The sequence below is a fragment of the Caenorhabditis briggsae genome (genome assembly GCF_000004555.2).
Source record: "Caenorhabditis briggsae complete genome, chrI, whole genome shotgun sequence".
Lineage (NCBI taxonomy): Eukaryota > Metazoa > Nematoda > Chromadorea > Rhabditida > Rhabditidae > Caenorhabditis > Caenorhabditis briggsae.
This window is the reverse complement of record NC_013489.2, coordinates 2,932,047-2,942,134: the sequence shown is the minus strand read 5'-3', so window position 1 is coordinate 2,942,134 and position 10,088 is coordinate 2,932,047. Positions and strand designations below refer to the sequence as shown.

Below are 10,088 nucleotides of genomic sequence, written 5' to 3'. Positions count from 1 at the left end.
AATACGTACTGTCCCAGAATCCTGAAGACGTCCCGAGCCACTAAAACTTCCATTCATCATAACTTGGTTCATTTTTATGCTAGAAAGTTCATCTTACCACCATTCGAACGCTCTCTTCAAGCTTAACACAATGAAAGCCACTTTCAACAGAAAAATTTTGAAGTTTTCGGTCTCTGGATCGGCGGGTCGGGCCGTGAAAGTTTTTCTCCAGCCCGGGCCCGGGCGGCAGCCAGGGTCTACCCGGGCTGGGCCGGGATTTAGCAAGTATGGTTTTTTCTGCTCCAAAAAATAACTTTTTCTGTGTTCGTTTTCTTGCTCGGCAACCGATATCATTAGATTCCTCTCATGATTTTACGTATAATACGCCTAGCTGCCGAGCTAGCTTTTCAAAATTAAGCCGTTTAAGAACCTCCAAAAAAACTGCCGAGGTGGCTTCCACCACAGAACACCAAGTAACTCATATGTGCCGTCTACTTTACGTGCTGAAGTGGATTTCATTGTGTTAAACTTGAAAAGAGCGTTTGAATGGTGGTAAGATAAAAAATTTCTCGAAGTCGAAAAGACACACTGGTCATGACCTAGATTTTCAAAATTAGGTCATGAAAAAAATTAGGTTATGACCTAGATTCTTAAAATCAGATCATGACCTAGATTTCCAGATATAGGTCATGCCCCCTTGAAAGCTCTGAAATTACAAAATTTTTCGGAAAATTCGAAATCTGAAAAATCGAAAAATTGAATTTTTAACGATTTTTCAATTTTTAAGAATTCCTGGATTTCCAGATTTCTAGTTTGATTCGAATTTCAAAAATCCTTTGAAATCCCTCACTTTCATCTTATGATTCTGCACTTCATACTGTTTCCTCAACAACAATCTCGTCTGCTCCTCCATCTCCTTCTGTCGCTCCTCATCCAACGTCTTCCAAACTTTCGAATTCCAAATTTTCCCAAAAATCTGAAGCTCTTCAAAATGAACCTCGTTCGGATCCAATTGCAACAGCGTCATCATATCCCAAGCCTCAATCGTGAAGCATAGCTCAACGAGATTCTCAGTGAGAGCATCCAAAACTCCAATCTCCTCCAGCCACGTCAGAATATTCTCTGAATCCATCAAGAAGAATAAACTAGACTTCTCGTTCTCCATAATCGTCGTACAGAAGTTTTCCAAAAGTTTCTGGCAGATTCGAATCTGATGTTCTCTCGACTGAAACTTCTCCAGAATCCCCGCTATCCCTTCGTATCCTTCATAGAACTTCTGATGTCGTCCGAGGCCTTCTGGAGTTTTCAACGTCTTCATTTGAGTTGCCACGTAGATCAATTCACGTGGCGTCAGACCGTCGACGTCTTTTAATTGTTTCAGTGTGAAGAGGGGACATCTTTTCGAAGCGTCTCGTTTTGCCATATTACACTCGACGAGTTTGTTTCCAATCTGTTGGAATCGATCGGTTTCCATCTGCCAGCTGGGGAAGTTTGCGTTGCAAATTGAGGGTTTCTTGGTTTTGGAGTCTGCAAAAAAAATCGATTTTTGGGAAGTTTGTGTTTTCTAACTTTAAAAAATTTATTTTGAGAATTATTGAACATTTTTCTGGTGGCCAAACTTCAATTCCCGAAAAAGTGAAGCCAATATCGAAAAACCAAAATGGGAAATTCCAAAAATTCTAAAATTGGAAAATTCCGGAAATCAAAAAATTGAAACATTTGAAATCTTCAAAATTCCAGAAAAAGAAAATTCTAGAATTACGAAAGTAGAAAATTCCGTAATTTAAAAATTTGGGAAAATTAAAAATCGGAAAATTCCAGAATTCCGAAAATCCCAAAAATTCAGAATTCCGAAAAATCAGTTTTTGTAAATTCAGAAATTCCATAAATTCAAGTTTTCAAAATTCCGAAATTCCAAAAATCCTAAATTTCAGAATCCTGAAAATTGAAAATCAGGATAATCAGGAATTCCAGAAACTCAACATTGGGAAACTCCGGAATTCCGGAAATCAAAAAAATTGGAAAATCTGAAATTCAGGAATTCCAAAGATTGAAAAAATTGAGAATTTAAAATTTGAAAATTCCAAAAATTCAAAATTCTGAAATTTCAAAAATGTTGAAAAGGTGAAAGTTCCGAACGTCTGAAAATCGAAAATCTCGAAAATTTCCAATTTCAAAATTCTTGAAAGTTTCAAAGTTCCGAAAATTCAAATTTCGAAAATTTAAAATTTTCAAAAATTCCGAATTTTCTAAAATCTCAAACTTCTTCAAACCCTTCAAAAGACAGTACCATCTTCCAATTCCAATGTCAAAACCGTGAGAAAAAAGTCGGCAGCCAGTGTGGCAGTCCGTATATCGACACTATCGATCGCAACCTCGGCGAACCGTTTCGCAGCTCGATTCGTAATTTCCCAAGTGGCCATTCCACGTACGCACTGCCAGAATTCAGCAGTCTCGTTCATATGATTCACATATCCTTCTCGTTTCTCATCAATGTCTTCTAGATCGTTTGCCATTCGAATCAGGACTCGTTCGATTGCGATTTCGATGGTTTTCGAATCCTGAAAATCAGGAAAAATTGGGGTTGAAATTGATGGGAGCATGTTTAAACCGGATCAAAATTTGGCTAGGAAAATTTTGAAAATGGCTAGAATCCGTTCAAAATCGACTACAACTGGCCGTATTCTGACTTTAAAAAGGCTTGAAATGCTCATAAATTAGTATTAAACTCCAAAATTCTGTCCATACTTTGATTCTGTCTATGATGAACATAATGGAGACGATTGCTGGTGCATTGATGACACAATCAACGATGGAAAGAATATCTTCTGATTTGATCAAATCGTGTGACGTCGCCTCTCTGTACAAATCGACGGCCGCTTCGATGATCGCTGCTTCTTGACTGAAGACGAGCTGAAAAATAAAAGGGATTTAAATTTTTGAAATTTTATCGAAAATTGGAATTTCAGAAAATCTGAGAATCAGAGAAATGGAATTTCCTAAAATTCAGAAAATCGAATTTTCTAGAATATCAATGTTCTGATTTTTGGAATTGAGACAGTTTTAGAGCTTTAGAATCTTTTGAATTTTGAATTTCAGAGAATTTCAGATTTTCAGAATTTCAGAATCTCAGAATTTCAGATTTTCAGAATCTCAGAATTTACGATTTTCAGAATCTCAGAATTTAAGATTTTCAGAATTTCAGAATCTCAGAATTTCAGATTTTCAGAATCTCAGAATTTCAGATTTTCAGAATTTCAGAATCTCAGAATTTCAGATTTTCAGAATCTCAGAATTTAAGATTTTCAGAATTTCAGAATCTCAGAATTTCAGAATCTCAGAATTTCAGCTTTACCGATTTTCGAAAATTTTGAATTTCGGAATTTCGCATCTCCAGATTTTCAGAATTTTAGAGAATTTCAGATTTTCAGAACTTCAGAATTTCAGAATATTATATTTTCAGAACATCATATATTCAAAACATCAGATTTTCAGAACTTCCGAATTCCGGAATTTCAGGGGAATTCAGATTTCCAGAATTTCAGAATCTCGGATTTTCAGATTTTCAGAGTCTGAGAATTTCAGATTTTCAGAGTTTTAAATGCTCCGAATCTCATAATTTCAGATTTTCGCAATTCCAGATTTCCGAAATTTCAAAAATTTCAAAAAACTCACATCCGAATAAAACGTCTTCATAAAATGTACAATGTCCTCACTGCTTTTCGCCGTTTTCAAGAACTTTATACACGACCAAAGGGAGACGCGAGTCTGAAAATTTTAGCATTTTTTGAAATTTTCAAGGGTTACTGTACTACTCACCGCATCCACCATCGTCCTCAAATACATTTCCTTCTTGCTTCCGGCAGTTGGTTGGAGCGCAATTGCTTCAAAGTCATCTGGCGCGAATTCTGAAATTTTCAAAATTTTTGAAAATTTTGAATTTTGCAAAAAATAGGAAATTGGAAAAAAAAAGTCAACTGAAAGATAGGTGAATCAAAACCACGCATTCCTACTACCACCACCAAAAAAGCAAGTGCGCTCTATTGGACTTTTTGTCCATTAGAGCACTTTTGCATATAGATTTACAGATAATAAAACTATAAATAGAGAACTGAAACGGTGAAAAAAATAGCAAAAGCGCTCTACTGAACCGGGAGTTCAATGGAGCGTATTTGTCTAATTTAGGCACAAAAAATGACTACACGACATCTACAGTATCTTTAACGAACCCTCTGGACTGGCTAGCGTCACTTCTTGTGTTATATGCACAGCGATTGCGTACGAAACTGAAGAATTTGAAAAAAAATTACAAAAAATTGTTTTTTGGGATTTTTTGAAAATTCAGAAATTCCAAAAATCTGAAAATTCGAAAATTCAAAAAATCTGGAATTCCGAAATTTTCAAAATTCTTAAAATTCCAAAAATCTGAAAATTCCAAAAATTCCCAAATTCGAAAATCTGAAAGTTCGAAAATTCCAAAAATTTGAAAAAATTCAAAAACTCGGAAATCTGAAAATTTCGAAAATTCACAAAATTCCAAAAATTCAAAATTCTGAGAATTCGAAAACTCGAAAATCTGAAAATTTCCAAAACTCGAAAATCTAAGAATTCAAAAATTCCAAAAATCTGAAAGTTCAAAAATTCAAAAAACCTGAAAATTCGAAAATTCCAAAAACTTGAAAATCTAAAATTCCGAAATTTTCAAAATTTTGAAAATTCTAAAAAATTCCCAAATTCGAAAATCTGAAAGTGCGAAAATTTCAAAAATTCCAAAAATTCAAAATTCTGAGAATTCGAAAACTCGAAAATCTGAAAATTTTCAAAACTCGAGAATCTAAGAATTCAAAAATTCCAAAAACTCGTTCCAAGCTTTTTTCGCAAATTAGTTACAGCAGTCTACAGTACCCTACAGTAATCTACAGTAACCCAAAACTGTCCAAAACGAATTCCCATACCAATTTCATAAGGAATCGTTTTCTTCAAATCCAGCAGTCTTGCCACCAGCGATTTCACCGTTCTCCACAGCCTGGGCTCCATTTCAGCGCAAATTTGCTCCGCTGAAATTTTCAGCCATCCACACGTATCGATGAATTTTTCAGCGATTTTTTGAACTAAATTATCGTTTGGCGCAGTGGAGAGAAGCTTCTCAAATATCGTCAAAGTGCTCTTTTTCGTTGCGTCTAAGTCCTTTTTTGTGAGATAGGGCCACAGTTTTTTGATGACTTCCTCGTAGATTTGAAATGACATATCGTAGTGGGAGGCGTCTTCGGCGTCTTTTGATGGCTTTTGATCCTCTTGGAGGCGTCTGGAATTTTGAGAACTTCTAGTTTTTATTCCAGATGTTCAGAATGCTGTCTTTTATTTTTCCGAACTTCTCTCGGAGGGCCCTTCTATTATAGGGGTCCTTCTATTGAAGGAGCCCTTCTAATACAGGTCTTACGGTATCTGTTTTTTAATAATAAAGGAAATCTCACTTCAAAAGTCTGGCCAATGCCGCATAATAAATCTCCTTGGCGAATTGCTCATAATTGCTCATCTCCGAAAATGTGTCAAAAATGTTTCGTTCCAAAAGCCAACTCGCTTGTTTCGCCGACTCATTTGTCGTCGAAATCTTGATATCCTCCCATGAACCGCCCATCATTTTCTCCATGAGTTCCCCAAAATCACAGCCCCAAATCGCCGAAAAAACTCGTCGAGGCAGTCCGATTTCCAGGACGGCTTCTCTTGAAATCGTCGTGATTTGTTCGCAAGTTTTTAGGCCAGAATTAGGCGGCAATTCGGAATCCACGTCGTCTAGATTCTCATCTGGAGCTGATGACGTGGCAATATGAGACAAATCAATGGTTATCATCATATCAGACCATAGGGGTTCAATGCCTCCTTCGATGATTGCTGTGAGGATGGGAATCCAAACTTCTGGAGCAAAAGTCACTGGTGGCAGCTTGACTAGCTGTTTGATGAGCAATCGCATCGCTTCGCAGATGACGTCAACGTCGGTGTGGTGATCTGAGAAGTGATTTTGAGATGAAAAATCACAGTTTTTGCCTCTGGAAAACGGACCTTTTTGGTCCGAAATTCTGTGTCAAATTGGGTCTTTTTTGATCTGACCATTTCCAGGCGATTTTTTTCAGATTTTTAAACCTTTTTTCTCCATTTTTCAAAAAAAAACTCACAATTCTCTACAACCCGTAATCTATAAACAATTGCCGCTGTCAAATCTCCTGAAATCTCGTTTTCTCCATTCTTGATGACCCATCGGGCAAGTCCGAGTGCCAGATCTCGTGCACCCATTCCTTGAAGACTTTTTCTATTTGAATTGTTTCTTTTTTTTTGGATTTTATCTGAAAAAAATCGGAATATTGCGAAAAATTTCAAAATATGGCGAAAAATTACGAGAACATCAGAAAGCACTATTAAAAGCTACTTATCGTGTTTTGAGCGATTTTCTCTCTGAAAATTTCGATTTTTCAGGTTCGAAATTGCGAATTAACTAAAAAAAATAAGGATTGATCTTTGAAATAGCTTAATATCCCTATTTCTCAATTAAATTTGGCTCGTTTTGTACTTAAAAAATTCGAAATTATCTCTACTTTACAAATAAATAGGTCTTATCAGCGGAAGCTCACAAAATCCAGGTCAAAATCAGAGATAAACACGTGCAGTCATCAAAAATAAACAGAAAAGGGGCGGAGTAGGTGGACGCCCTGCCGCGGGGTTGCAGAAATCGCGTGCCAGGCTTGCGTTTTGATTTTTCGAAAAGTTTTCGGTGCGCGCGCAGCGGTTTTTCTATCAATTTTTCTCATTCTTCGCGGTTTTTTTTTCTGGGAAATGTTCTTTTTTTTCTCTACGAAAGTAGAAAATCTAGTCTGAATTAATGGACCAACTAGGCTAATAATCGGGCAGTATTGGTTTTCACTTGCAGAAATTTTTAGGCCGTTTTCAGAATTTTCAACTTTTATTCGGTTATTTTTGAAGGTAAAACGAAAAAATCGATTCATAAACCCAAATATCAAAATTCCCTTTTTCTCCGATTTTTCAGGAAAAATTGGATAATTGTTCTCGTTTTTAGACTTCTAATCGCTTTAATATCTGTTTTCAATCCTTTTCCTCCCGTTTTCATTCTCAATTTTTTTCATTTTTCCAGCTAAAAAAATGGGTGATACTGCTGCTGCCGCCGTCGCTCTCGACGAAACCGACCAGAAGATCATGAAGCAGTTAGAGTACTACTTTGGAAACATCAATCTCCCAAGAGACAAGTTCCTTCAGGAGAAAATCAAGGAGGACGATGGATGTAAGTTTCATCAGCTTTGTAAAACTGAATTTTTACTAAAAATCTCTATTTTTCAGGGGTTCCAATCACAACAATGCTCAACTTCAACCGTCTCGCCGCTATCAGCAAGGATACCGATAAAATCGCCGCCGCCGTCAAGGCATCCGGCTCTGACGTCGTCGTCATCTCCGAAGATAACACAAAAATCCGCAGAAATACTGAGAATCCAACGCCAGAGAACTCGTTGGAGTACTGGCAAAAGATTAAGCACAGAACTGTGTACATGGTGGGTTTTAAAACATTGTAGTGCTTAATAAAACCAAAAAATTTTCAGAAAGGATTCAACACTGACACCCAACTTGACGACATTATCAAATGGGCCAACCAGTTCGGAGAAACCGAGAACATTCTGATGCGTCGTACCAAGCCAGGAGATAGAACCTTCAAGGGAAGCGTCTTCGCAACCTATAAGACCCGTGAGGAGGCAGAGGTCGCCCAGAAGTCAGATGTGAAGTTCGGAGACATTCAGCTCACAAAAATGATGCAAGATGAGTACTGGACGATGAAGAATAAGGAGACCAAGGAGGCACGTGCTGCTAACAAGGCCGCCAAGTCCGCTAAGAACACCGCCGAGGCTGCTGAATCTGAGAAGGCGCAAAACGCAGTGCACTACGAGAAGGGTCTCATTCTGGCTGTCGATGGAATCAAGGGAGAGTCCTCTGTGGATAGCATCAAGACCTTCTTCAAGCAATACGGATCCGTTGGATACGTCGCCCATGAGGTTGGAAACGCCACTGCTGAGGTTCGTTTCAATAACGACAGCGAGGGCGGTGCTCAGAAGGCTTGGGAGAAGGCTGTTGAAGCTGGAACCGACGGAAAGGTCATGATGAACGATGCGGAAATCACCGCTCGTGTTCTCGAAGGAGAGGAGGAGGAGAAGTATTGGACCGAGTTCAATAACAGAAAGAGCCAAAAGCAAAACTTCCGTGGAGGTCGTGGTGGGCGTGGAGGGCGCGGTGGTCGTGGAAGAGGAGGCCGTGGTGGACGTGGGGGAAGAGACGATCGACGAGGAAACAAGCGTGGCGCTGATGGAGAGGACGCCGGGCCACAAGGCAAGCGTACGGTCTTCGGGGATGCTGACGGAGCTCCAGCTGGCACTGATGCCGAATAATTTATTACTCTGTTCTTCTTTTTAATTATTATCTCTCCTCATTGAGAGCTCGTTGTTATTTTTGTTGTTTTCCTTTCCTTTCCCCTTTATCTCCATCCCTTCATGAGAAGTCTCCAACACGGAGATCCTTGATTTGTTGACCTCATTTCCACTTTTTAAATCTTCCCACTCGTTATTAAATTGTACTATCTTCACACCTGAAGTGTAAACATTCTTTGGATTTTGAAACATTTTGGATCTTTAGACATTCTTCATTTAGCAAAAATCACAATCAATAAAGAGATATTCAGAGTTTTAGATTAGACTCCGTACTTTCCGGTAAGCTCCTCAACGAGCTTGATGTAGGCGGCCTGTGCGGCTTCCTTGGACGTTCCCTTCTGCTCGTCCCACGCCGACCACTTGGCCTTTCCCTTCAAATCGAACATGCCTGGCTTGTCGGTGGTGTTGTCGCCGACGGTTCCTTGCTTGAAGAGAGCGTACAACTTGAGAAGCTCATCGTTGGATGGAGACGTCTTGAGGGTCTTGACTTGAGCAGCAGCGGCGTCGAACTGGAACAAAAAGTGGTTTTTTTTTGCTTTTTTCGTGAATATGGGGGAATTCTGACCTAAAAATTCAGATCTCACGCAAATTTCCACGTGGAAACGTTTTCCTTTCACTTGAAAATAGAAAAATTCCACGTGGATTTTCCGATTTCGGAAAAAATTACGCGTGAGAAATTAATTTCCACGTTAAAAAATTAGGTCAATTTTTAACGATTTTCAGGTCAAAATTTCTCATTTTTCACGTTTTTTTTCTCTTCAACTTACAGTAAGAGTCATGTTGAACCGGTGATGGAGAGGAGAAGAAGATTGGTTTTGTTTTGTATAACCTGGAAAATTTGAATTTTCAAAAAAAAAAAGACTAAAACGGAGGGGAACAAGAAGAAGAGCGGGGCGAGAAGATGGGAGGAGAGGAGACGATATTTATATTGACAGGTTGATTACGGACATGTATACAGTTTCGCTATCAGGAGTGCTGTTATCAGTATACATACAAAACTTGTCCAAAAAAGAGTGGTTGATTAAAAAAAGAAAGAACCAAAATTACTTATTTGTTTGGTTTCTTGTGATTTTCTGTTTTCCAGCGATCACACCATTTTTGGGGAGGGGAGAAAGTGCAAAAAATAGAAAAATCTTGAGAAAATTGAGAAAAAAAATTCTTGGAAAAAATCGAAAATTCGGGGATTTTTGGAAATATTGGAAAAGGAAATTTTCCAGTAAAATATGGTCAATTTTCGCTGAAAAAACTGAAAATAAAAATGGAATTTTTGGAAAAAGTGAAAACTCAGGAATTTTTTTCGAAATTATCAAAAAAACATTTGGAAATATGGCTAATTTTCAGTGAAAATCAGCTCAAATTTTCTGGTTTTTTGGCTGGGAAAAAAAAGAAAAATTTCAAGAAAATTGGATAAAATAGGAGTATAAGATGAGAAAAAATGGCATTGAAAATCGAGAAAAAGAAAATTCTGGAAATTCAAAAAAAGATAAATTTCGAGAGAATGAATAAAAATAGCTAATTTTTCACTGAAAAAAATTGAAAATAATCTTAATTTGTAGACTTTTCTAGTCAAAAAATTCCGTTTTGTAGAGAATTTTTCTGGCAAGAAAAGGGGGATTAAATGAAAAATGG

At 37.8% G+C, this 10,088-nt stretch overlaps 4 protein-coding genes across 4 annotated transcripts; 1 reads left to right on the top strand and 3 right to left on the bottom strand.

Moving 5' to 3' along the window:
* Positions 1-787: 787 nt before the first annotated feature.
* On the bottom strand, positions 788-1,453 carry CBG22242 (the record flags this gene model as incomplete). Its single annotated transcript, XM_002638950.1, has 1 exon — positions 788-1,453. The coding sequence occupies one exon, from the start codon at positions 1,451-1,453 to the stop codon at positions 788-790; it is 666 nt and encodes a 221-aa protein (XP_002638996.1).
* A 3,476-nt stretch (positions 1,454-4,929) lies between these two features.
* On the bottom strand, positions 4,930-6,270 carry CBG22241 (the record flags this gene model as incomplete). The annotated part of the gene is made up of 3 exons (XM_002638949.1): positions 4,930-5,284; positions 5,454-5,985; positions 6,153-6,270. Coding segments are annotated over 3 exons (1,005 nt in total), but the record flags the coding sequence as incomplete, so codon positions are not given.
* An 861-nt stretch (positions 6,271-7,131) lies between these two features.
* CBG22240 lies at positions 7,132-8,420 on the top strand (the record flags this gene model as incomplete). The annotated part of the gene is made up of 3 exons (XM_002638948.1): positions 7,132-7,270; positions 7,327-7,535; positions 7,584-8,420. The coding sequence occupies 3 exons, from the start codon at positions 7,132-7,134 to the stop codon at positions 8,418-8,420; spliced, it is 1,185 nt and encodes a 394-aa protein (XP_002638994.1).
* Positions 8,421-8,719: 299 nt separating this feature from the next.
* Positions 8,720-9,238, bottom strand: Cbr-acbp-1 (the record flags this gene model as incomplete). The annotated part of the gene is made up of 2 exons (XM_002638947.1): positions 8,720-8,968; positions 9,227-9,238. 2 exons carry the CDS (start codon positions 9,236-9,238, stop codon positions 8,720-8,722), a joined length of 261 nt encoding a protein of 86 aa, XP_002638993.1.
* Positions 9,239-10,088: the final 850 nt, after the last annotated feature.